The 25,933-nt window shown below is 62.1% G+C and overlaps 3 protein-coding genes across 3 annotated transcripts; 1 reads left to right on the top strand and 2 right to left on the bottom strand.

The window, feature by feature from the left end:
• The first annotated feature begins 774 nt into the window (after positions 1-774).
• Positions 775-5,440, top strand: PRRT3 (proline rich transmembrane protein 3). Its single transcript, XM_037501541.2, is given in 7 exon segments — positions 775-1,202; positions 1,774-2,842; positions 3,051-3,206; positions 3,715-4,032; positions 4,035-4,848; positions 4,850-5,052; positions 5,055-5,440. Coding segments are annotated over 6 exon segments (2,889 nt in total). The 5' UTR covers positions 775-1,202; positions 1,774-1,830.
• Positions 5,441-6,096: 656 nt separating this feature from the next.
• On the bottom strand, positions 6,097-14,098 carry CRELD1 (cysteine rich with EGF like domains 1). The gene is made up of 11 exons (XM_037522603.2): positions 14,073-14,098; positions 13,419-13,609; positions 13,134-13,216; positions 10,297-10,407; positions 9,955-10,046; positions 9,308-9,484; positions 9,129-9,224; positions 8,167-8,250; positions 7,904-7,999; positions 7,576-7,710; positions 6,097-6,862 (listed from the first exon to the last, which is right to left on the bottom strand). Exons 2-11 carry the CDS (start codon positions 13,590-13,592, stop codon positions 6,648-6,650), a joined length of 1,263 nt encoding a protein of 420 aa, XP_037378500.1. The 5' UTR covers positions 13,593-13,609; positions 14,073-14,098; the 3' UTR covers positions 6,097-6,647.
• A 17-nt stretch (positions 14,099-14,115) lies between these two features.
• Positions 14,116-25,457, bottom strand: IL17RC (interleukin 17 receptor C). Its single transcript, XM_037501539.2, is given in 21 exon segments — positions 14,116-14,669; positions 14,672-14,770; positions 14,773-14,925; positions 15,186-15,281; positions 16,455-16,503; positions 16,998-17,057; positions 17,293-17,414; positions 17,546-17,591; positions 18,227-18,277; positions 18,363-18,421; positions 18,424-18,543; positions 18,627-18,681; positions 20,638-20,697; positions 20,905-21,044; positions 22,702-22,746; positions 23,052-23,163; positions 24,030-24,139; positions 24,225-24,293; positions 24,498-24,650; positions 24,825-24,846; positions 25,148-25,457. Coding segments are annotated over 21 exon segments (2,280 nt in total). The 5' UTR covers positions 25,253-25,457.
• Between the last annotated feature and the right edge of the window lie 476 nt (positions 25,458-25,933).

Here is a 25,933-nt window from a genome sequence, read left to right as displayed (position 1 = left end):
ACCTGCTTGTCCTGGGAGGGCTGGATGGGATCGGCGCATGCAGCTAAGCTTAGCACAGGAGCCTGCCTGCCTGGGTCAGAGCTGAGCACAGGAGCACCCTGGAATCACAGTACCTGCTGGGCCTCCAGTCCCCCTCCCCAGCCCATCCCCACGGCCAGCTCTGGATCTCAGACCTTTCTTTGCACCCCAGCACCTCGCCTGGGCCAGGAGCACAGCCGGGGTCTCCCTGAGTAACAGACAGGAACAAACAAGGCTTCCAGGCAGAGTCTAAACCCAGCCTTGGCCCATGGGCTTAAAGAGCCCCCTGAAATTGTCCGCAACCTCCGGCGGGCAGGAGCATTCCCGGGGAGAGCGCCGGAGCTTTCACCGGGGGTTAGCCGCTGAGGAGCTCTGGGAAACGAGCAGGACCCCTGCCCTGAAACCCAGCCTCGGCTGCCGGCTGCCCGCAGCCCCTGTCCAGTCTCCCTTCCTGCCTCCCTGGCTCAGCTCGGGACCCTCAAGAACAGGGACTTTCAGGGACTGTCCCCCTAGGGCCACTGTCCCCCTAGGGCTGGAGATATAAGGGACGCAGAGGCCCGGAGGAGCCCCAGGCCCCTGGGGGAGAGGACTGCTCCGTGTGACAGGGTGACCGCCGGGGGCAGGGGCGGAGACTTCCTGGAGGAGGAAGGTCTAAGCTGAAACCTTCACATCGTCCCTGGATCCCCACACTGGCCTCTCGTCCTTGGCCCCCGGGGACCTCGCCCCACCCTCCTGACCCCGGCTCCCTCTGCCGCTTGGTCGTCATCTGTGTGGCTCCGGCCACGCTGGCCGCCTTATTTCGCGAACACACCGAGCCCCTTCCTGCTTCGGGGCCTTCGCCCTTTCTCTTCTCAAATGTTCTCCACCGCGAGGGCTCCTGGCACCCCTGTGTAAAGTGGCCCCCGTCCCTCTGTCTCATACCCCTGTTTTACTTTGTCCAGAGCTCAGCTTCTTGAAAAGTCTCCACTGCCCGCCTCTTCCCTAGAAGGTCGGCTCCGCGAGGGACGCAGTCTCGCCAGGCTCGCTCACTGCCCGTCCCCGGGGCCGCGCTTAGCATGTGCTCACGTCCTGTGTTGGACTCACTAGGGGCTGGTGGGAAAGACAGACTCCGGACTCCGGGGACGCCCCCCGGGCGCGAGTGCCCATGAAGCTGCTGCTCTGAGCTGGCCTAGAATGCGTTTCCTGTAAGTTCCCCGGGGCCCACCGAGGTAGGCGCGGTGTCCCCACCTCGGCGCCGGGATAACCGGGATAACCGCGGGGCGGCGTTCGTTAGCCAGGCTGGCCCAGGAAGGGGCGCCTGGGATGCAAGCACTAGCCGCTCCCCAAGGACAGCCGCGTGCTCCCCTCCCCCTCCCCTCTCTGATATTTGATCTGTGCCTTCAGGAACGGGATTTCAGCCAGTCACGAGAAGGGGGAGGGCAGTCCAGGCTGAGGGGGCTGCCGGAGCAGAAATAGGGGGCATCGGACAGCCCAGGGCTGAAGGATAGGGGAGCAGCCAGGTAGGGCCTTGGGAGACCAGGGAAGGAGCTTAGTCTCCCCAGGTCGATGGGGAGCCACCCACGGTTTCTGGTTTCGCAGCAGGGCGAGCAGCATGACTGGAGCGGTTTCCAGAGGTCACTCTGGGGAGTGAGGAGATGGAAGGCATGGGAGTGTGGAGAAGCTGCTGCCTTGGATCCTTCTCTTTCTCTCCCACCAGCCCCCCTGGGGCAGCACAGGCGCCCCCAACCCTCACATGTCATCTCCCCTCTTTTGTAGACTCATCTAGTGAGGAGTGAAAGTTGAGGGCTCCGGGCCCGGGCTTCAGAGAGGACCATGGCCCCCTGCCCACGGGCACACACGTGTGGCCTCCTGCTGCTGCTGCTGCCATCACTGGGGGCCGGCCCTGCCCTGGCCCGGCTCCCCAGGCGCCTTGAGGACTCGGAACCACACCTGATCCCAGGAGCCCACCCCCAAAGTGCTCCTGGCACTGAGGCCCAAGCCTTGGACTTCCTCTGGGAGAAGCCCAGAGATGGGAGCCCCTGGCACTCAGATGGCCCCCAGGTCTCTGCTGAAGGGGTGCCTGAGAGGCCCGCAGATGCTCCCCTGGGCCCAGCCCTGCATGGACCTAAAGCTGCGCATGGGGCTCAGAGAGAAGGACTCCCAGGGACCGATGACCTCCAGATGGCCCGAGGGCCGAGTTCTCAGGGCTGGACAGGACCTCCTGATTCACAGGAGCCTTTGGAACAGGAAGCACCAGCCCCTCACCCAGTGGGGGCCCCCCACCTCACTTTCATTCCAACTCCCCAACTCCAGCTCCAGGGGGCCACGGTTCCTCCCTCCCCACAGGGGTCCGCAGGCCAAGCGGGCCAGCAGCCACCTACAGAGGAGGAGCCACTGGCTGAGGCTGAGGCTGGGGTCCTGGAGACATCGCTCTTAGGCCGCCAGGGCCCAACCCACACTGGTGTGCCACCCCCAGGCGCTTCCCGGAGGCCTGAGCCGGACGCTGGGGGTGTCGGCGAGGAGTTCTTCCAGGAGGCCGCCCAAGGTCCGGTCTTCACCTGGCAGGACCCGGCAGCCCCTGGTGTTCGCGCGGTACCCCCGGTTGAGGCGGAGTCCTCTCAGGCGCCTGAGGCCCAGCCAGACCCGACAGTGACCAGAAGCCTTCCCCCCGCTGACGAGCTGCCAGCAGAGTCTCCCGAGAAGGCTGGAGCTGGGGAGACCCGGGAAGACGGTTTTCCACGCCCCTCGCCCACGCAGGTTGACCTCCCTGAGGTCAAGGGCTCGCCGGGACCCCAGGCGACAGGTCCCCCCGCCTCAGAGACTCCTGACGGGCAGCCTCAGCCTGGTAGGTGTCACGGGGAGATGCCGCGCAGGCTGGCAGGGCCGCGTTCCCGGGCGGCCAGATGCCCCAGTTTCCGTGTGACCTCTGCTCCCTCTGGGTCCCATTTTCCTCATTCTCACAAATGAGGGTGATTGTGCCCCCCCCCCCCGGGATTAGACTTTGGAGACAGCTGGAGGGTCAGGCAAGGCAGTGACAACTTTTGTCATTTCAGAGATAGCGGCAATAAATGGAGCAGACCCCGTGTCCCCCCAGCGGGTGAGAGGGGCAGTGGAGAACCCAGGTACCCCCAAGTCCCTCATCCCTGACCTGTTGGACTTTCGCCCAGCGACAAACCGAACAGAGAGCCCTGTGGGGGCCCTGCAGCCAGGTGAGGGCCATGGCGGGGGTTTGGGGAGACGGGATATTGTAACAACCGCGTGAGACGCCTATGGGGAGAGTGGAGACACCCCCCCCCAACAATTGACCAGGACCGCCTTTAAACAAAATAGGCTGATAAGTAAATACTCACCAGTGCGTAACGTGGGTGTATTAGGGCAGCGATGGCCCAGCTTGCACCATCACTAGAGGGGCTTTTCAGAAGCTCCAGTGCCAGGCCCCACCCCCAAGAAATCCTGCTTCACTTGGTCTCCAGGTGACTCAAATAGGCAGCCCGGCTTGGAATTGCTGATGTTTCCTTAATCAGAGAGAGAGCGCACATCATTTAGCACTTACTCGATGAACTTTTCATCCTCACAAGCCAAGGAGGTACCTGCTGCCACCACCCTCACTTGACAGATGTGCCCGGAAGACTTGAATAACTTGCCCCCCAAGTCAGAGCACAGAGGCAAATCAAAAGCGCTTTCCCAAGGGATGTTCTAACACTGTTATTATTGCAGATGAAGCTGAGGAGTGGCCTGGTCGCCCCCAAAGCCATCCCCCAGCACCTCCAGTCCAGGCCCCCTCAACGTCCCGCCGGGGCCTCATTCGGGTCACCACGCAGCGCGCCCTGGGCCAGCCGCCCCCTCCGGAGCCCTCAGCCAGCTCCATGGTTTCAGTGGCAGCCTCCAGCCCCCCAGCCAACGCCACGGCGCCGCCCCTGCGCTGGGGCCCCCTGCGGAGGGTGCTGAGCTTTTCCTGGGAGCTGCACGTCTACGGGGTGGGGGTGCTCTTCCTGCTGCCCGCCTTGCTGGCCCTGGCCACCCTGGCTGCCGCCCCACGGGCCCCCGGCTGGTCCTGGCGGCCGCGCTGCTGGTCCTCCTGGCGTCCGTGCTGCGTTCGGCCTACATGCTCGCCGACCCCTACGGCTCGCAGGCGAGGCTGGGCCTCCGCGCCGGCCTGGTGCTCTACAACCTGCCCTTCCCCCTGCTGCTCACCGCGCTGGGCGCCCTGACCCTGCTTGGCCTGGGCGCGGGGCTGCCCCCGCCACTGCAGAACCCGCTCCTGCTGGGGGTGCTGGCGTCGGCGCACGGCGCGGGGCTGCTGGCCACTGACCTGCTGTCCCGGAGGCCTGCGCTCAATCTCCTGGCCCAGGGCGTGTCCTGCGCCTGGGGCGCGGCCGTGGCTCTGGGCACGCTCTGCCTGTGCCGGCGCCGCCTGCTGGACGGGCCGCGGGGCTGGGGGGCCAGCCCGGGCCCGAGGCTGCTGGCCGTGGCCGGCGCGCTGGGGCTGCTGGCCAGCGGCCTGCAGCTGGCCGCCGCGCTCTGGCTGTACCCGGGCCCGGGCCGCGTGGGCCGCTTCTCGTGGGCCTGGTGGGGCGTGCACTTCTGGCTGCGCCTGCTGGAGCTCACCTGGGCGCTGGCCCTGGCGCTGGCCGGCGTGGCCGCCGCGAGGCCCCGGCCGCCCACGGAGCACGCCTGCTGGGCTAAGCTGCTGCGCCTGGCGTGCCCCGCGCCCGCGGGCAAGAGCGAGGTGCCGGAGCGCCCCAACAACTGCTTCGCGGGGCCGAGCGGCGGCATGGGCGCGGGCAGCCTGGACATCAGCAAGAGCCTCATCCGCAACCCCGCGGAGGGGGCGCCGCCGGCCGCGCCGGCCGGGCGCCTGGGGCTCGGCGGCGTCGCTGGGGCGCGGCCCGGGGCCGTCGCGCGGCAGCGAGGGGCCGGCGCCGGGCGAGAGCGAGCTGGACCTGCGGCCGCCGTCGCCCATCAACCTGAGCCGCAGCATCGACGCCGCGCTCTTCCGCGAGCACCTGGTGCGCGACAGCGTGTTCCGGCGCTGCGGCCTGGCCTCCTCGCCGCCGGGGGCGCGCTGCGGCCGCGGCGGGGCAGCCACCCCGACGCCGAGCTGGACGGCGCGGGCCCCGCGCGGCTCCGCGGGCGCTGCCGGTCGCTGAGCGACGTGCGCGGGCGCGGGCCGGTGCCGCCGCGCCCGGAGGAGCCCCGCGCGGCGGCCTCGGGCAGCTCCCTGGACAGCTTCTCGCGGGGCTCCCTCAAGATCAGCTGGAACCCCTGGCGCCACGGGCTGTCGTCGGGGGACAGCCTGCCCCTGGACGAGCCGCCCAGCACCGTGCAGCTCCTGCCCGCGCCCGCCGCGCCCCGGCCCGCCGCGCCCCCGCGCGAAGGCGTCCAGCCGCCCGGCCGGCCCGGGGACTCGCGCAGCGCCTCCAGCGACACCATCGAGCTCTGAGGGCGCGGCCGCGGGACTCGAGCCCTTGCAAAACTGTTTCTCCCGGGCCCCGCCCGGCTGCCGCGCGAGCCCCCCGCCCTTTGTTTTTTTAAATATCTCTATTTTTTCCAGCGGGTATTTTGCACAGAGGCCGTGACTTCGTGGAATACAGGGTGGGCACGCACGGACTGGGTACGGGGAAGGGGGCTCGGGTGGCCCAGACCCCCTCATCCCTTCCAGGCTGCCCCGTGTGGAGAGATGAGGCTCCCTTGTCCAGACTGTCCTCTTTGTGCCAAAGAAATAAACCCTTCGGACACGACGTGCCTGCCTCCGCCACCCCAGGGCGCTGCCAGGACGGACGCGCAGCCCCAGCAGCCAGCTGCAAGTCGGCGCCTGCGGGGGGAGGGGAGGGCTGCCAGCCACAGCCGCTTCCCAAGGAAGTGCTGGGGCGTTTTACTCCACACCTGCCGCTCCAGCTCTCACGCCTGTCACCTCACTCTCCCGTTGCACCTGAGAGGAAAAGCGTTCTGCCCGGTTTTTTAGAAAAGTGAAATTTCCCCCAGGGTCCTTTGGCAAAACGATAGCTGGAACAGAACCCACGGAGTTCTGCACAGCTCCTCCATCCCCCTCTAGCACCTCAGAGCCACACATCCCGTGTCCTTCGTCCACTTCTCCACAGGACAGCTCTCCATCCCCCAGGTTTTTTAAAAGAGTCCCAGAGGTGGAAATGTTTCCCAGTAGCTTAGGTGGGCGCAGGGGCCAGGTAGTTAACACTGACGCAGCTCCACTTTACAAGACCTTTATTTCCTGAGATGAATAAATAAGTTAGTGGCTGAGGGGCACGGGGTGAGCACAGCACGGGAGCTGGCGGCATGCAGCTGGCAGAGGGGGCTGTGATGGACCCACCCCTGCAGGGACCCCCCCTCGTCCTGGGCAGGGGTCAAAGCATCCATCGCGAGGAGACCTATCTTTTGGAAAATTCACACACTGACACCTGCCCAGTCCCCTCAGGCCAAGATCTCATGGCATCCACCTTTAAAAAGGCTTCTTTTTCACCAGAGGGGCCTCACCTCACCTGCCCAGGTCTGGGTGCCTGGTCTGCTCCCTAAAGTGGGTAGAGGGTGCTTACCCCTCTCGAAAACAAAGCCAGCTGCCCCGTGTGTCCAGGCAGGAGCGAGGCCTGACTCGTGGGCAGCCGCGGCAGGAGAGGCTGCGGGCACGGCGGGGATTATCTGCCCTTGATGAAGCCCTCCAGCACACGGTCACTGCGCTCGGACAACCAGTAGCCCGTCATGGCCGCCACAGCCCCAATGAAGATGGCGGTGAAGACCAAGTCGCCCTTGGCGGCCAGCGTGGCCAGGGCACAGATGACGACGCCGAAGAACATCTGCTGCAGCACCACCAGCTCGTCCTCCGTCATCTCCGAGAAGAAGCCCGCCGGCTCTGAGGGCGCGAGGGGCTCGGTCACTCGCTCACTCCGCCCGCGCCCATGGGCGTGCAGGGCTCCCCAGGCCACCCATGCCTGGCCAGCACGCTGGCCACACCCTCATTCACTGGGAGGGCCGCAGTCACCCCTCCTCACCAAATGGGAAACAGAGGCGCATACAGGGAAGGGGATTTGCTCAGCACCCCACGGTGGGCGAGTCAGGGCAGGCACATATCACATGTCCCAGCCCGGCTCAGAGCCAGGTGCCCAGATTCGACTCCTGGCTCTGCACTCGCTGCCACGTGGCGCTGGGCAAGCAGCTTCTCTCTGCATCTGGGCAATCGTGACATAGTAGTGTGCGAACACGCAGGGCATCTGATTGTCTTAAGGGTGAAATAATGTGCAACATGATCAGGGCTGTGTGTGACCCGGTGAGGGCTGTGGGAAAAGTGACTGTCCCCGTCGTTATGGGCTCAGGGGGCCAGGATGGGGACTGGTGCCACCAGACAGGAGGGCACACGGACTTGGTGAGACAGCCTATTTGATGCCAAGTCCAGGTTCTTTGTCCAGGGAGAGCGAGACCACCAAGGGCTAGCCTGGAGAGCAGATGCAGGGTTCAGGTCTCACATGGACTCCTGGGGGTTGGATGTGGGGGAGGGCCGAGGGAGGGCCAACAGCTGCCTGGAGAAGGGGCTCCCCTCCCCAGTTCTGGGGGCCAGGTGGGGCTCACCTGGGATCTGCTCCTTGACGCAGATGCCCTCAATCTGCTTGTAGCCCTCGGCACAGACGCAGCGGTAACTGCCCTCCGTGTTCTCGCACTGCTCGTTGTCCCCAGGACACACCTCTGTGGCACATTCATCCACATCTGGAGGGGGAGCAAGGCAGGGTCACAGATGCCAGGGCCGGTGCAGCACCCGTGACCCTCTCGCTCACATGCTGACAGCCCCCCATCCTTGCCCAGGTGCCCTGCCACCTTCCCTTCCCCTTCCACCTGCCCTGACCTGTGCCAGCCCCTCCCAGTTCTGGAGGTGCCCATGCCTCAGCAGCCAGGGACTCACCGAGACACTTGGAGCCCACCTGCTGGTAGCCGGGGCTGCACCTCTTACAGCGGCCCGGGCCAGCCCCCATGCAGCCCAGGCAGGCCTTGGCACAGTCTGGAAAGGGAGGGAGAGAAGGGTGAGTGCTGGCTTGGGCCAGGACAGCTGTGCTCCAGAAGGGGGAGGGAGGAGGTTCTGGCGCCTGAGAGGGGCAGTCTTGGGGGGACAGGCATGGAACCTCCTCCTACCCTCCCACCCAGCCCTGCCCAGGAGTGGACACGCACCACGGCACTCATACGCGCCCTCCGTGTTCACACAGAACTGGTCGGCTCCACATTCGGCTCTCTCAGTGCCACACTCGTCGATGTCTGCGGAGACCAATAGGGTGGGAACTTCAACCCCAAGTTCACTAGCAGAGTCGCTGAAGCGTGGGGGTGATGGACTGGCCTGGGCGCCAGCAGTGTGGCCCAGACTGCAGGCCGCCCACCGGCACCGAGGCAGAGGTGCGGCAGCCCTCAGCCGCCCGCCCCGCCCCTCAGCGGGCCCCGGGTGGCGTCCTGGCCGGCAGGGTGTGAGCAGGAGTGGCGTGCTCCGCTGTGAGCTGCACCTTAAGACAACTTGAACTGGGAGACCTGCGTGCACTTCCTCCGTTTCTCACTTCCTTAGCACTGGGTATGAGCAGAAGGCGTCGGTGCCCCAGCCTCAACCACGAGGACAAACCAAGGGGGGGACTGCACGGTCAGCCCCGGGACTCCGTGATCTTGAATGCCAGGGGCAGGACTTCCTTGCCAGCCTGGTCTGCTTGCTTCCAGGCTGATCTGAGGTAAAAATACGCCTCTCTATTCTTGCAGCCACGGCCGTCGAGGAATCTTTTTGTAACGTCATCTAGAGAAGTGGCAGGGCAGGGACCAAACCAAGTTTCAAACCCAGGTTTCCTGACCCCAAGTTCAGTGTCCTCATTCTCCTGGCCAAAGCTTCCTCGACTGTCAAGACTTCGCCTAAGTGATACCGCCTCCAAGAAGCCTTTCCTGATTGCTCACCAGCTCTGAGCCGGACCAGGCACCTCACTGTACATAGACCAGTCTGTACCGCAAGCGCCCGGTTCCTTCTCCACCTTCGCCGCCAGCTGGAGTCGCCAAGAAGACGGAGACTGACGTTCTCACCGAGGAGATGCGTGCTGAGGGGATGCGGAAGCCAGCCCGGACCCCTTGCCCGCCCCCCAGGCCCAGGGCAGGGCCCCACTCACCCACACACTTGAGGTGATGCAGCGCCCAGCCCTTCTTGCACTGTAAACAGTTGGACTCCTCGGGTCCCGAGCAGCGGGCGCAGGGACCAAAGCAGGCTGGCAGAAGGCGGGAAGCATGAGGATGGGCAGGCAGGCACCCCGCCTGGCCCTGCCCCACGCCGCACCTTCCGGCTACCTACCCGAACATACCAGATGGCTGGCGTTGCGCTCTGCCTCGAAGTAGCCGAGGCCGCACTGGCCACAGGCCTCACCCCCGTAGCCGGCTTGGCAGTCACAGCGCCCACTGCCCCCTCGAGTCCCTTCCCCTTCACACCGCCCGTAGCCACCACAAGGCTTCTCTGCGCCCCCTGGGCAGGCTGTGGGCAGACACCAAACCAGGGAGGGAGAGAGAAACAGTCTTGGATACGCAGAGTATTTTCCCCAGGTCACTGGCCATTTTAGGGGAGGAAACTTTAATTTCACGGCAACGCAAATATTTTGTCATAAAATTATATTTATTTAACCGAGACCCTATTCTGCAACATTTAGACTGTGCAACGATTAGATTAACTACCGATCTTTTCTAAAGGCTGAAGGAACCATTTTTGTTGCTGACTCTATGTGCAGCATCCAGAGAGATTTTTCTAAAAGGGGCTGAAGTTCAGCTGCTGCTGGAAAGGGGGCAACCACGGGGGTTTTGGAGCAGCACCAGCCCCTCCATAGGGAGGTGGCTTAACAGCGGGGGACACAGCCAGCACTGTGGGCTGGAAGTTACTGAGCAGGGCCAGGACAGGACCCCCAGCCTCAGCTGCGCCCCCACCCCCAAGGAGGAACTTGAAACACTCACGTAAACAGGAGGGCCCAAAGGTGCCCGAGGGGCAGCAGAGCTTCAGGGAATCTGAGCAGAGCCACTGGAAGAGGTCCGGGGCTTCCTGCTGCCTGCGGGGGGGCAGGAGATCTGAGACCCCATCAGAGGTGCGGCCTTCTGCCCCTATAACCACAGAACCACCCGTCCTGGGCCAAAGACCCACGGAATCACCTGACCTTTCCCCATGGGGCAGAGGAGGCAACTAGAGTTGGGGTGAGAGCTCGGGTCCCTACCAGGCCGGAGCAGCTCTGGGTTGTGAAGCCTTAGTTCTAGCGCCAAAGCCCCAGCAGGTCCCTGCCCGGGAAGGCCCACACCACTCACTTGTGAAACCACCAGCTCTCCAGCAGCTCCTCACTCAGCTCCAGCAGGCGGTGGCACTCGAAGTCCGACTTGCTGCACACGCTCTCCAGCACCTCCACCAGGCGCGTCTCACTGACCCATCAGAGGGGTGGCAGGAATGTGACCCACTCTGCCCCCACCCTCCCAGAGGCCTCCTCGCCCACCCTCCTTGTGCAACGGCCATATGAAAGGAAGTGGACTGGTCTGGGGGCTGGACGGACGATGGTCTGAGTCTAGCTGTGTGGTCTAGGGCAAGCGACTGAACCGATCTTGAGTGTCTGCTCTCACCTGTGAAAGGGGCAATACCTCCCCTGCAGGCATGCCGTAAGCTACCTCAGCGCCTCCACTGCACAGGGGATCTAATACCCTCACTGGTTAGATATGATTAAAAACATGGCAAGAAGGGCCTCCCTCATAGCACAAGGGGTTAAGTCTCAGCACTAACAAGCTATCCGCAGCCTCTGCAACACAAATTTGATCCCTGGCCAGGAAGCTGCCCACATGGCGCAGCAGACCTCTCCTGTCTCACCCGCTGTCTCCCCTCAGCAGTGTATTTCAGTCAGTCCACCTGTTCTGTTCCCCACTCTGTCTCTGGTGAATCCTCTCACCTCCCCCCACCTCTGGCCTGTACCCCAGTTCTAGTATGCACAAATAAATCTTTAAAAAAAATAAATTTTAAAAAAATATGACAAGTGTTGAAGAGGTGGAAAAACTGGAACTCCCCACCCGCCCCCGCAGCATGCGCACACACCGCTGGTAGGAACGTAAAATGCAGCAGCCACTGTGGAAAAGTTTGGCAGTTCCTCAAAAATGTAGACATAGAATCACCACACTAGCAGTAATTCCACATCTAGGTGTATGCCCAAGAGCAGAAAACAGGCATTCAAACCAAACCTTGTACACAAAAGCTCATGGGAACACTATTCACGGCTGTCAAAAGGTGGAAGCCACCCCAGTGCCTATCAGCCGGGGAATGTGCAGACAAACCTCCTGTGCAAGGAATACTACTCCGCCTTAAAAAGGAACAAACTACCAACACAGGCGACAGCGTGGACGCGCCCTGAAAACCTAGGCAAAGTGACAAGAGCCAGACACGACAGGCCACGAACTACACGATTCTAGGGAATCAGCAAATCCACAGAAAGCAGCCTTGGCTGTCAGGGGAGGCGAAGGAGGGGGGCTGACTGCCTAATGGGCGTGGCCTTTCCTTTTGGGGTGATGACAAATGTCCCGGAACTAGATGGCAGGAGTAGCAGCTGTGAGTTCCCCACTGTGAGTGAACTAAGTGTCCCGAGTGGGGAATCTGGTGTTACATGTATTCTGCCACCACAATAAAAGTTAAAGTATAAAATCGCCGTGGCTATTATTCTCCTGCGTTTAGAGTCTGGCACAGTGCCTGGCTATAAGGGGAGGTGATTCCAAACAAAACCATCATCATCAAGCTGGAAGTGCCCCTAGGGTTTACCTGGCCAGTGCCCTCATTCCCCAATGAGGAAACCGAGGCCCACTGAGGGAGAGGAAGATGGCCCACACCACATAATAACAAGACCCTTCGTTGCTAAGGGGCATCACAGTTTAATCCTTGCTGAATGGGTGCAGAGCAGGTATTAATATCCCCATTTTATTTTTTTTTAATTTTTAAAAAGGTTTATTTATTTATACATACAAGAGCTAGGGTACAGGCCAGAGATGCGGGGGGTGAGAGGATTCACCAGAATGGGGAGCAGAACAGGCAGACTGACTGAAATACATTGCTGAGGGGAGCAGCAGGTGAGTCAGGAGAGGTCTGCTGCGCCATGTGGGTAGCTCCCTGGCTGGTCGGGGATCAAACTCATGCTGCAGAGGCTGTAGACTGCTTCATAGTATGATGCTTAACCCCTTGTGCCACCAGGGAGGCTCCAATATCCCCATTTTAACAGAGTGGAAACTGAGGTTCAGAGAGGTTATGTGGCCTTCCCGAGGGCACACAGGGGCAGGACCCGCAACCAGCGCTGTCCGCCTCCAAGTCTTTGTTAATTGCTTCTCCCTGACTTGACTTTGACAAGCTAGAGGACCTAGGGCTCAGGCCCATCCTCTCTCCAACCTCTCCCTCTAATCACGCCTCTTCCAAAACGAATGCAGATACAAGCCCACCTGCGGGCGACTCCCAAATTCATGTCACCTTTTCCTACAGCTCAGGTCCCTGACCTAGTAAGCATCTGATACTCTATTTTCTCTCCCTTGGCCCATGTGGATCCACCAAGTGCTACTGGTCTGCCTGCTAGCGAGACTGTGCAAGACTTCACTTGACCTTGCCCCCCAGGTGCCTCACTAGCCCAGGCTGTCTTCTTGCACAGTCTCCATACTGGCCTCCCACCTGTTCCCCCTGCTTCCTCCCTCCTGGCCACCTAGGGTCTGCTGACTAGCTAGTAGTGTGAGCGATCTCTGAAAGGTAAGATAAGACCATATCACTTCTCTGCTCAAAACCCGCCCAGTGTCTTCCCACCACTCAGAAGGAAACCCAAACTCCTGCCTGTGACCTTCAGAGCCTGGTCCTCTTCCCTTCACCTCCTACCACTCTCCTGTTCATGGCCCTCTCCCCACTTCTCCATCACACGGAGCTCGGCCTCCTCTTTGCCCAAATTCCTTTCCCAAAGGCCACAGGGCTTGCTTCACTTCAGATCTCTGTTCCAACGTTACACTTTGAACACCACACTCCCATTATTACTGCTCTTGACTCGACATCAGCTGGATGCGTATGTGATCCCCAAGAGTTTCCAGGCCCCTGCCCTACAGCAGAGGTTGGGAGCTGCGGTAGGCACACTGCCCCAAGCCCTTACCTGTCTTTGTATTTGGACAACTTCTCTTCCTCCCAGGCGGTATTTCCACCGCCAAAGTTGTCGCGGATCGTTCTCTCCAGGCCCTGGAGGTGGAAACGAGTGTAACTGCTAAGGTTTCTGGCACATTCCAGCGCTTCAGTATTTCATCGACCGGCAGACAGACGCACACAGCCAGCCGGCCCGGTGCCTCACAATCAATCAGTAGACTTTCACCCCGGGGCGCCCCGCTCGCCACGGCCGGGAGAGTCTTGGGGGGCCCTGTCATGGGCCTGCCGGAGCACCCACCTTGTTGAAGCTGTCCACCAGTCCGCGGCATGTGTGACACGGGTGGGGCTCGGCCGGGGGAGCAGAGTGGGGCAGCGGCGAGGGCTGGAGCCACACGGGGCCTGGGAGACTGAGGAAGAGGCTCAGGCCGCAGAGCAGGGCCAGAGGCAGGCCCCCGGGAGGCCGCAGGGCCATTTTCCCAGGCTGGCAACCTGTGCGCGGGGGGAGGGGAAGGCTCGCTGCGGGAGCCGGCGAGGAAGAAGTGGGTCGGCCCTGGGGGCGGGCGCCCGGACCCAGGTTATTCTAAGCAGCAGCGGCGCGGCCGGGGCGGGCCCGGGCGGGGGCCGTGGGAACGGAGCCTTCTCCGCAGTGCCGGGGCGGGCGGCCGTCCTCGCGCCGGGCGCTGGCGAGGGGCGGGGGCAGCCCGCTGCTTCAGGGTCTGGCGCGGGCGAGCCGGGCCTGGCCGGGCCGGGTCGGCACCACCCAGGACCAGCGGGCCGGGCCCGGGGGCGGGAGGCCGGGAGGCCGGATGGGCGGGCGGGGGCAGGAGTCCGGAGCCCGCCGGCGGGGCGGAGCCCGGGTCCGGACGTGGAGGGCGGGGTCGGGGCCGGGTCTGGGCCCCCGACGCGGGGCAGGGCCTGGAGTGGCGGGGCGCGGGAGGAAGGGACGACCCACCGGCCCGGCGCCCGGCTCAGGCTCCGCGACGCCGCCGCTGGCGTCAGACGTGCCCCGGCGGCGCCGCAGCCCGGGGGGCGGGGCCGGGCCGCAGCCAATGGCGGCGGGCCGTGTGCCTTGACGTCACCCCGCGCCGGCCAACCGGAGGCGGCGCCGGGCTGCACCTGTCGGGGTCAAAGGGCCCGGCGCGGACACACGTGCGGGAGGCGGGGTGGGAAACAGCGTCTGCTTTATTCACGCCCGGGGGCCGCCGCGCCCCCCGCCCCGGCGCCGCCCGCCCCGGCGCCCCCAGGCAGCCGTCCAGCGCGGGCTGCAGCGCCCGGGCCACGCGCTCCGCCCGCGCCCGCAGCCGCCCGGGCCCGGGGGCGCCGCGCCCCAGCAGGGCGCCCAGGAAGGCGGGCAGCTGCGCGGGCAGGACGAAGAGCGGCGCGGCGCGGAAGGGCGCGGGCACGGCGGCCGCGGGCAGCAGGCGGTCGAAGCAGGCGCCCACGTAGCGCCCGGGCGCGCGGCCGCGCAGCAGGTCGGGCAGCACCCCGCCCAGCGAGGCGGCGAAGGCGTCGTGCGGGCCGCGCGCCCCGGGCGCCGGCGCCCCGTCGGCAGCCACTCGCGGCACAGCGCCGCGGCCGCGGGCGAGAAGAGCAGCACCACCACGCCGCCCTCCTGCAGGGTCCGGCGCCGCTGCGCGTGCGCCCAGGCCACGGCCCCAGCGCGCTCAGCTCCCGGCGGCTCCACAGGTCCACGGCCACGCGCAGCGGCAGCCGGCTCAGCGCCGACGCCAGGGCGCCCACCAGGCGCTGGAAGCCCGCGTCGTCGGCCGCGTGCAGCAGCAGGACCGCGCGGCCCCTGGCGGCCGCTGCCGGAGAGAACACAGGGGAGGGCGAGACGTGAGAGGCCCGAGGCCCGGCCCCCGGGCGCCCCGCCGCCCGGCGCGCACTCACCCCCCGCGCCGGCGTCCGCCTGCAGGAGCCTCAGCCACCCTGTTGGGCGAGAGGGGCGGGGGGGGGGGGGCGGGGGGCGGGGCGGGTGAGCCTGGCCGCTGCCCCCCCCCACCGCGGGGCCGACTCCCGGGGTCACCCCCGTCCCGCCCCGGGGAGTGCGGCCGCAGTCGCTCACCTTTCACGCGGCCCTTTTTGAGGAGGAAGAGAAGGAAAAGCACCGCGGCAAGGAGTAGGCAGGCCAGCCACACCAGGGCCCAGCGCCGGTGCACATCTGGAAGGCCCAGGAGAAGATGGGCGGGTCAGGGGCCTCACCAAGGAGGAGAAACCCAGGCCCCCAGAAACAAGCGATGTGCCGAAATCCAGAGCAGCCTCAGACAGGGTGTGAACACGGGCCCATCTGCTTGGGTGACCGGGATGCCTGACTTCAACGTCCGCCTCAGTTTTCCACTCTGTGAACTTAGGGTAATCATAGCGCCCACTCCCGGCTGTGGGGAGGACGAAATCTGAGTGCAGGGAAAGCATTTAACACAAGGCCGGGCCAGTGAGTGGTCCAGGGACGGCCGGTACTGTACCCCGAGCTAGGGCTGGGGCCCTTGACCTCCCTCTCCAGGACACTGCAACAGCTTCATAATTGGTACCCCCCGACCAATCCACTCACCAGCTGGCAGCCCCAAAGATCTTTTAGAAATAGAAATTGGATGACAGTCACCCCAATACCTTCCATGACCCCCAGTGGATGCCTGAAGCCACAGAGAGGACTGACCCCTGTACACTTTCCTACACACACCTGTGGTGAGTATGAGGCACGGAAAGGGGTTAACGGCAATAATAAAATAGAACAGTGAGAACGATACACAGCGATAAAAGTTATGTGAATGTGGTCTCGCTCTCAAAATACTGTACGTGACAGTCTCGGACTGTGGTTGAATGCAGGTAACTAGAATCGCAGAAGGTGAAACCACTGATTAGGGAGGCCCATCATTGTAGTCCTTTGGGAAGCTCCTGCTGTCTGACTGCCTTGGAGTCCTTCCAACAAGCACCCACAGTCTCCACAAAAATGCACCTCTACCCCGCCCACCTAGCTTGGCCTTCAGAGTGAAGCTCAGGCCTTGAACTCCTCCCCTCGCCTAGGTCAGATCCCTGTTCTGTCAACAGCTTTGCTAGTTTACATTACAGCGAGTGCCTCAAGAGCCCTCACTAAATGTGAGTGGTTGTTTAGCAAATGCCTTTCTAAACTGTGGCTGTGATGCAGGCAGGAGTTGTATCTTTTTGGTGAAGTGGGGACCCCCTGCAAACTCATCACAGCTTCTGAATGAATGAAAGGATGATCCTCTGATCTGACTCATCTGAGCCAGAGAGAGCCAAGGCCCTGGCCTGTTCTGCCCCGAGACTGATCGGGATACCAGCTCCTGGTACGGCAAGGAAGGACAGCTGGAATACTTACACTTGTCCATGGGGCAGGCCCATAGTGCACCCAGCTCGTCCTCCCACAGCTGTAAGACACAGACAGAACCAAGTCCAGAGCCCCCAGTTTGGTGTTCAATCCCCACCCCTTCTGCCAGCCCCATCTTCAGATTCCCAACTTCAACTATATCCTCCCTGTGGGGTCATGACAGCAGGTTCCCGCAGGCTGCTCTGCCTTTGCTTACGCTTTGCCTACTGCCTGGACTGTGCCACCCTCCAGATCCAGCCTCCAGCAAGACAACCTTCTCTGCAGCTCCCTGGAGCCCAGGATTAGCACATGGTTATTATCTGTTTACAGGTTTCTAGCCAGCAGTGAGCTACCAGGGACAGAAAGTCCGCTTCTTCCACTCTTAACATGCCCAGGGTTGGGCACAAAATAGGCATAAGCAGAGGGTGAGTGGGTGCTCGAGGGACAGTGAGGAGGCCCCTGCATAGGAAGCGCAAGTTTCTAAGGAAGAGGAGGAAGAGAACATTGGGCCTGCTGCCCTGGGGTGCTGGGGCCGCCCACCTGCCACCTACTCACCTGCAGGCACTGGCCTGACTGCAGATCCTCCAGTAACTGCTCTCCAAGGCGAGCTGCCCTCTGCCGAGCCAAGAGGTGGGGGCTGTCACCTAGGTCACCGCGATAGGTGACTACTAGGTTCTATCTGGGTGTAACGGTGGGGTTGGGGGGCCCGGGAGGCTTTTGAGAGGCAACTGAGAACAGAGCCCAGGTCTGAGTCACCCCCACATTCCCAGAGACCAGCACAGAGTAAGACACAGAGGAGGGGATGCTGAAGAGTGAAATTTTGAGATGGAGGGGGATCCCCTGCCCTCACCGTGGAAGCCCTGTCCAGCAGTGGGGTGCAGCCACTGGGCTCCAAGGCACAGAGTGATTTGTTGTCCTGGGGGCCTCGTGTCTCCAGCAGCAGCATATCATCCTTGGGGGGCCCCAGGGATTCTGGAAGGAGAACCCCCTCTGAGTGGGACTGCCACTGGCAACCCCCATGACCTTTCAGCTCCAGGAGCTGGCACTTTCAGGGTTCACCCTTGAGGGAACAGCCCTGTCCCAGCCCCCCCAGTCTCACTCACCAGCCCACAAGCACTCTTGCAGCTGCAGCTTCTCCCCGTCACTCACCTGCTCGGAAGAGGCCATGGTTAAGGGCACGAAGAAAAGCAAGACAGACCAGAAAAGAAGGGGCAGGCTAGAGGAGCCCTGTTGGGTGAGGCAGAGCTCTGGACCTGACCTTCGGCACGTCTGGGTTCAAGGCTGGGTGATTGGGAGTCACCCCCCTTTCTCAGCCTTAGCCTTGTGAGGTCATCATGACCCCAAATTAGACCCTGCTGTGAGCCTATGTCCTCTTTCTTTACCAGCCTATCCACCTCACGCACCTGAAACATGCCCGGCGCAGATGCCCTGTGAAGCTTTACTGAGTGTTTTAATAATCACCCTCGGCCGCCGTAGAGAAACCAACGCCAGAGGCGGGGAACTAGTATAATGACAGCACCGACAAAGGCAGCTGCCGTCATGAGCATTTCATTCATGCCGGTCCCCCGGCCAAGCACTTATTTAATCTTCATCACACTCTGGCAGCGGCTGCAGTCGGAGCCCGTCAGGCAGACAGGCAGGGAGCTTGCCCAAGGCTCACGCGCGGTGCAGTCAGCACAGGAACCGCTCGAGAGAGCCCCAGCCTGTGCTCCAGGCCCCAGCGGACTTGTCTGGGGGTCCTCCTGGGGAGTGCCCCCAGTCCAGCGCTCTGGCACCCCCCTTACCTGGACACAGAGGTTAGCATGGCCCTTCAGGACCGGGAACTCAAGGGGCTTCTGTGGAAAGAACAGGCAGGGTCAGGAGACGTAGCCCCCGGCCCTCCTTCCTTCCCCACAGGGCACGCCGCGGCTCCTGGCTTACATTCACAGTCACGTTCTCGCGGGGCAGCGGCGGGGCCAGCGGCTGGCAGGGGCCTCCCCCGGAACCTGCCAGCACAGCGCGGCCTCGGCGGGCAGTGCGCAGGGCGCATCCAGTCGCCAGCTCCGCGGGGGCAGGAGGCGCAACCGGGCCGCCCGCCAGAGGTTCTGGTGTGCACCAGGGTCTGTGGGGGAAGAGGGGGTCACCACAAGCCCTGCATGCACCCTCCAAGTCCCTGTGCCAACCCTATCTCCGCTGTCCGCTCACCGTCCCTGAAGGGGCACACGCTTGTCCTGACGGCATCAGGCTCCAGGGGCCACACCTGGAAAGGAAGCCAGGCTGCAGGTCAGTTCCACCCGCCCCCCCGCGAGCACGCCCGGGTCCTCGGCTGGGCTCGGGCCTCGTCGTGCCGCCCATCTTCCACACTCGTTCCATAGCCAGGGATGCACTTCCTCTCCCTCCCCGCTAACCCTATGCCAACCTCTTAATCAGCTCTCCGTAAATACCTACTGTGTGTCTTAGCACCATGGTAGGCACGCGGGACACTCCGCAATTGAATTCCACAGTCACCTTGTGAGAGGCTACTAGGTGCCGGGCATGTGCTCCGTGTTAAAGACACGTCCATCCAAGTATTCTTTCCATGGATTTTTTTTTTTAAGATTTATTTATTCATACATACGAGAACAGGGGCACAGGCCAGAGGTGCTAAGCACCAGAGATAATATCCTAGCTGTTATGAAGCGCACCCACTATGTGGTAGTAACATGCTTGGTTTGAGGACATTTACAGAACAGTGAGCATTTCGTGAACATCTGTTATGTCTCCAGTGTAAACTAGTGCTGTGCTGGGCAGTAGGGTTTCCCTTATTCAATCAACGCACCTAATTAGCACCCACTACATTCAGGCACTGTGCAAGGCTCTGGAGGAGCTACTACACTTTCACCGGCTATTTCCTTGCTTTCAAGGAAATTACAATTCATAACTGTAGCGAGGATAAAACACATCTACACATTGGATTACTCACTCATTGAGCATCTGTCGTGTGCAAGAAGAAATGAGACAGGTGCCCCAATAAGAGGAAAAAGTACTTGGACTGGGGAGGACAGAGTGTGAGGGGATTGGGAGATGTGGGGAAGCCAGGGAGGGAGGGAACATTTTTTGGGGAAAGAGATGACACTGAGCAGGAAGAACCCCACTGTATGGAAAAGAAGTGAGGGCATATCAGGGTGTGGGAACTGCCTTGAGGATGGTGAGGTGGGTGTGGCTTGATGAGTAGCTCCATTTAGACCTGACAAAGTTCCTGTGAAAGGGAATCATGGGGGCCTTCCCGGTGGCGCAGCGGTTGAGCGCTGGGTTGCGAAGCTGCCCGCAGCCTCTTCAGCGCCGGTTCGATCCCCATCTGCTCCCCGGCCACCGGAGGGAGGGTCCCACATGGCGCGCAGACCTCTCCTGCCGCCCGCTGCTCCCCTCAGCAGTGTCCTTCGGTCCTTCTGCCTGTTCTGCTCCCCGCTCTGGCGAATTCTCTCACCCTCCCGCGCTTCTGACTGTACCCAGTGCATGTATAAATAAATAAATTAATTTTTAAAAAAAAGGGAATCATGGGAAAGATGCAGTGGAAAAGGGTCCCCTGGGGGCCAGAATGCCAGGGCAGCTGTGGGGAAGGGGTGAAGTTGCTGAAACAGTCTAGAGGAGACAAGCTAGGAGCCCAGACTGAGACAGAGGAGAGGGAGGGAGAGTCAGTCACCTTCATATTGGAGGTAAAATGGATGGGCCTGATGGCCAATAAGTGTGAGACCAGAGGGAGATGAGAGAGGCTCTTGGGCCCAGATGCGGCTTGTCCCCTCAGAACCGCTCTGTGAGGCTGACACTGTTTTACAAACAGAAAACTGGCTCGGCGAGGGGACGTGACTTTTCCAGGGTCACACATGGCACATGGCAAGAGTCAGGATTCAAACCGGTCTGAGTTCACAACACATGCTCTGCTCTCCAGGGGGACAGAGAAGGAACTGGGGGGCGGGGAGAGGCTTCAAGGAAGAGGGGACATCTCAACAGGGTCGTGAAGCAAAAGCAGGAGTCCTAGGGCTAGAGGATCAGGACAGCACCAGGGGCAAGCCGCGGGCAGGAGGCACAGCAGCCGAGGTCAAGGAGGGCAGTGACCCGGGAGCCACGGTTTCCATCACAAAGAGGGGTACGGAGTCTGGCGAGGCCAGAAAGCACACCGCGCCACCAAGCACTAACCACCCCCCTCTCCCGCCATCCCCCTGGACTCTGCTCCTACCTGAATACAGAGGCAGGGAAACAGATCTGTGTGGTTCAAGGCAATGGTCTGTGGCCCAGTCTGTGGGACAAGCGGAAAGGGGGGAGCTGGAGGAGACGAGGAAGAGGAGGCCAGCCAGCTGCTGGCAAAGTGCAGGAAGCAGGTGGCCCCGCTTTGGGCATGAGTCACCTTGTCCTCCCTCCTCCAGGGTCTCCTTTGACATCACACTGGCAAGCTGCCCATGGCACTGGCTGAGAGTGGGGTGAGTCTGGGGAGGAGGGGCCTCACCAGGTTGCTGTGCCCTCGGGGTTTTGGAGGGCCCTGGAGCTGGTGCCAGTACAGGGAGAGGCAGAAGCGCTGCTCCTCGGGGACGTCCAGCAGCAGGTGCACCTGGTCGCCATCTGCAGACACGCTGAGCCAGGGCAGGGCTGGGGGGGAGGCAAAGACAGACTGCCCTCACCTAGCCTGCACCTCCAGACCGGGCCAGCCCACCGGCGGGGCCTTGGGTGTCACCTTCAAACCCTGGAGGGCATGGCTTTTGTCTAAATCTAGGGGACTCTGTCCCTGGCAGCCAGGCCCGGGCTGAACCCAGGTAGGTCCCCGTATGTGTCCTCAGTTAACTCTCCTTGAGACTCTCTGTGTAGCCAGAAGGATCCTAGAACCATCTAAAATATAAGTCATTCTCCGCTCAGGAGCTCTGATGCCCTCTGTCTTACTTCCAAAGGAAGAGCCAGGGTCTTCACTGGCCTCCTTACTAGCATGTGAATGCACCAGACACACTCCTGCCTCAGGCCCTTGGCACTGGCTGTGCCCTAAGCGGGAGCCCTCTTCCTTCAGACACCCACATGGCGCCGCCCTCACATCCTTCAGCGACCCGCCCACCAGAGAGCTTCCCTGCCCACTGCCGTCCCTCTCCCCTGCCTCTTCTCCTCAGCACTGATGGAGGTCCGCCTCTGCACATTTCTCACCTCCAGGTGTTAACTGTGTCCTCGCCTGCCCGCCACCCCCCCCCCCCCCGCCAACCATGCAGCCTGACCGTGTTAAGAGGTCAGGGGATGGGGATTTTGGTCAGTGTTGCTGGTGGATGTAGCGCCAGAGTCTAACTGTCGTGAGGTTTGCCATGTCACAACCAAAAGAAAATACAACACACAACATGAACAAAGCAAAATCTGAACGGTGCATTGGAGAAACCATAACTGTCACTTTTTTAAAACCTTATTTTAGGGCCTCCCCCGTGGCGCAGCGGTTGAGCACTGGGTTGCGAAGCTGCCCGCAGCCTCGGCTGCACCAGTTCAATCCCCGGCTGCTCCCCGGCCACCGGAGGAGGGTCCCACATGGCGCGCAGACCTCTCCTGCCGCCCGCTGCTCTCCTCAGCAGTGTACTTCGGTCCTTCTGCCTGTTCTGCTCCCCGCTCTGGCTCTGGTGAATTCTCTCACCCTCCCGCGCTTCTGACTGTACCCAGTGCTTGTATAAATAAATAAATGAATGAATAAATAAATTAATTAATTAAAAATAAATCTTAAAAAAAACCCTTATTTTAGGGTTTAATATTTTAATATTATTTTGATATATTGGGGGGCACCATAATATTGACAATGCTGTGAGCCTCTAGATGTCCCCATACTAATAAATGTTTGTTTTAAGGACTGATTGATTCTTCTTTATATTCCCAGAGTCTGGCATAAAGGAGGGAGGATGGATGGATGGATGGACAGACGGATGGATGGACGGATGGACGTATGATAGATAGATGGATGGTGGAGGTTGCATGGACAGATGGATGGATGGTGGATGGATGGTGGATGGATGGATGGTGGATGGATGCATGGAGGATGGATGGATAGATGGATGGAGGATGGATAGATGGATGGTGGATGGATGAACGGATGGAGGATGGATGGATGGATGGAAGGTGGATGGGCAGATAGACAGAAGATGGACGGATGCATGTGCTCTGCAAGTTTCTAGGACTTAGCAGCATAGACCTGGAGGCAACAGCAAGGTTCCCTCGCGCACCTCCCTCCCACAGCCCCTGGCCCTAGCCCCTGCCCCTCCCTCCCGCAGCCCCTGGCCCTAGCCCCTACCCCTGCAGCTCTGGATGCTGTCCCGGACTTCGAGCCCCCTGCAGTCTGGGGAGAGATCACAGAAAAGCCTCTAGTGGGGCTGGGGGCTGAGAAAAGAAGGGGGACAATCCAACCCATGGGGAACGTTGGGGTGGGCTCCCAGGCCCCTACATACCACCCACATCCACCCAGTGCCCAGAGCACCTTCCCCAGGGAAGTCGCATCACCTGGGGAGAGGAGGCTCTGGGGCTCACACCCTTGCCTGGGAGTGGGTGGGATTAGGAATGGGGTAAGAGCAGGAAGGAAGTAGCTGAGGGCAGAGAGAACAGGGGGGTCAAGAGGAGGGGGCTCTGGGCTCTGGGGCCACTTACCAGGCAGCTGCTGCGTGAGGTTGACTTCCTGCTGGTACCTGGGCTGAGTGGAGGACCAGATTCGTACCTCAGCCCCCAGAGCAGCCTCGAAGCAGTCAAATACTACAGAGCCCTGCGAGAAGAGGGGTGTGGAAGGCCGGTGGTACAGGGCTCAGGATCCAGGCCAAGAGCTTGGGGGTCCTCTGCACGCACCTCCCACCCCTCCCCTGTCACCCAGCCAATGACTGTGTTTACACCGTAGAGGCTGAAGTTCTGCCGTGAGACTTGCCTTCAAGGGCCCCAGTGCTAAAGCACAGCCCCTCGGTCATGGTGTCCACAGGGCCGGGACTTACTGTTTGAGTCCCTGACCTGGATCCTGTGGTCAAAACTAGGGTGATCAGTCTCCCCAACACAGATGTGGGATGGCCCTCCCCCCCAGAAGTGGTTCTCAGGCCCAGAGCCTCCAGGGTCCTCCCCAATGAGCGGAGCAGCAGATGCAGAGTTTTCCAGAATGCAGGATGTTGGCAGGGGCTGGCGGGAAAGCAGTTGGGCCCAGAGGCGTTATCCCTCCCAATCCTGTGTGACTTTTTGGGCGGGGAGAAGCCCCAACACCCCCCACCACACAGACTTGGGGTGTGGGAGGCCAGGGCAGTGGTGGCCCCCACATTCCCCCTCCCAAGCCTCAGCTCCTTGATTTGGAAATTGAGGGCACTAACGGCGCGTGTTCATGGGATAGTCTGAGGATCACAGAGAAGGGAAAAGACGAGCCTGCTGAGACCCTTCAGTCTGCCCAGCACCCCCGCCCCGGCGCGCGGCACGCGTCCACGCGGCGAATTCTCACTACTGTCCTTGTCCCCACTTTCTAGACAGGAAAACGGAGGCGTCCACGGCTGAGAGGGCTTGCCCAGTGCCCTGGTCGCAAGCAGCGCTTAAAGAGGCCACGCAGGGGAAGGTTTTGCCAGGAGGCGGCGGTGGTGCCAGCGGGGGTGACGCACATACCACAGACTGATCGGGCTGCACCAGGGCAGCGGGCGCCTGCACCTCCAGCAGGACGCAGCGTGAGATGGGGATGGTCTGGAAGGACAGGACGACTTGGGCCTGCAGAGAGCCTGGGAGGACAGGACAGAGGGGCGGTCAGGCTGTGGCTGCCGAGGCCCTGGGCGGCAGGGCGGCTGGGCCGGCGCGTCTCCTCACCGTTCCTGGGGTCCTCGGGCGCTGGGTCTGCGGCCGTCTCTCCCTCGTCTTCCGGCCCTTCCCAGTGCCCTGGAAGGAGCCCAGAGCAAGGCCTGTTCTGACCCTCTGCCCAGGCAGCCTCTGAGTTTACAGGCCCTCCAGAAAGCCCAGTGCTGGGCAGCAGGGGCCAGGCCTGGAGCCTGGCGGGAGGGGGAGGCTGGCCAGCGTCCTCGGGGAGGACCTCACAGGCATCCCAGACACACTTGTGGTGTGTGCCCAGCCGGGATGGCTCACCGTGCACAGCCAGGTGGACAATCACGCGCACGCACAGGTCACAGTCGGACTCCTGGTGGCACTTCTGCACCAGCTCTGTCTGCAGGCGCGTGGGCGCCAGCACGGGGCCCGGGGCCTGCTGGAGGCTCCCAGGCAGGCACAGCAGGTCGCCATCTGTGTGTGAAGGGCGGGGCCGGAGCGCTCTGAACCCAGAGTGTGGCTGCACCTGACACCCCGGAAGGGCCAAAGAGCTCTGGGCCAAGGGTGGGCTATGAACCGGGCCTGGGCAGCTCCCCTCCCTCCCACCCCTCTGTGAAGTCCTTTTCTCTCTAAAGTGGGAGTACTCACCCCAGAGGTGGCAGGACAGGCCCTGGGAAGGAAAAGGAGAGCCCCGTTTATGCCTCAAAGCCAATAATCTTCATCTCTCCCTGCTGGAGAAGATCCCGCCCATGCCCACCTCTTTCTGGGACTCCCTAGTCTAGGCCCCGCCCAGAAGAAGGAAGACCCAGCTTTTGCCCCCTCCCCGTGGGCCTTGCGCTGCTCCAGCAGCACCAGACAGACCAGCCCGGGCGGTTCTGATAGTGGTGGCAGTGACAGGAGCCAAGTTAGGGACCTGACAGGCCCGCAGACTCAACCCTGAGCCATTCCCCCCACCCAGGCCCCCGACTCACCGGAGAGCAGCGGGCAGTGTCCTCGAGCCCCACCAGCCTCTCCAGAGAGAGGACCACTGGGCTCCGGCCTAGTGCCAAGGACAGCAGGAACCAGGGCACCGGCATCTTCCAGGTGCTAGGTGGCACCCAGGCCTGAGGCCCTGCCTGCCCCCCCAAGGGGGGGGCAGACACCCCACGGCTGCTGCCACTCAGCCCCGTGCCTGTGGGTTGGAGAGGCCAGAATCCCTCCCCAGCCTCAGGTCCCCGGGCCTGGGGCAGGACAGCCGCTCACTCCCGGTCCTGGGAGTCTCCACTCCTTCCCAGTCCCAGCCGAGTGCTTTCGTTTTGGCTCCTGGCAGGCAGCCGGCAACTCCCGCCCCGCCCTGTCCCTCCCACCGACTCCAGGCCTGGGAGCCTGCAGCCTAGGACTGGGGTGGTGGCCTCGCCTCCTCCCTCTTTCCAGTCTCCTCCTCTTCTGCCGGGCGAGAGCGGCGCCCAGGAGGGTGGTGGCATCAAGGTTGAAGGAGGGAGCTCTGGCTCACCAGGGGATCCCAAAGGAGGAGGGCTCTGAGGATGCACGCAGCGCCTGGGCAATCCTGGGCCATTTCCGTTTTCCGTGCCAGTCCAGGGTCTTGGTGCCCACTGGGTCCCTTCCTGGGCACCCCAGTTCCCATCACATACTCCCTGGGCTTCACTGACACTTTGGGGGACAGGAGCTCTAAAAGCAGGGATAAGGGACTTCTCAGCACTTCCAGGCCCTGCTCCAGTGGGGTGTAGGACCAGGACCTGGCCCAGCCAGGTAGACTG

The sequence above is a fragment of the Talpa occidentalis genome, unplaced genomic scaffold, assembly GCF_014898055.3.
Source record: "Talpa occidentalis isolate TD23 unplaced genomic scaffold, MPIMG_talOcc4v2.1 talOcc4.10, whole genome shotgun sequence".
Lineage (NCBI taxonomy): Eukaryota > Metazoa > Chordata > Mammalia > Eulipotyphla > Talpidae > Talpa > Talpa occidentalis.
This window is presented reverse-complemented; position numbering and strand designations above follow the sequence as displayed.

Excerpts from the sequence above, each read along its gene's own strand:
- CRELD1 (XM_037522603.2), bottom strand. The coding sequence starts at position 13,592 with ATGGCCCTGCGGCCTCCCGGGGGCCTGCCTCTGGCCCTGCTCTGCGGC. Across the intron at positions 10,408-13,133 it reads TTGTCCAAATACAAAGACAG|TGAGACGCGCCTGGTGGAGG; the intron begins GTAAGGGCTTGG and ends CTGATGGGTCAG. Across the intron at positions 9,485-9,954 it reads CTTTGGGCCCTCCTGTTTAC|CCTGCCCAGGGGGCGCAGAG; the intron begins GTGAGTGTTTCA and ends GTCTGCCCACAG.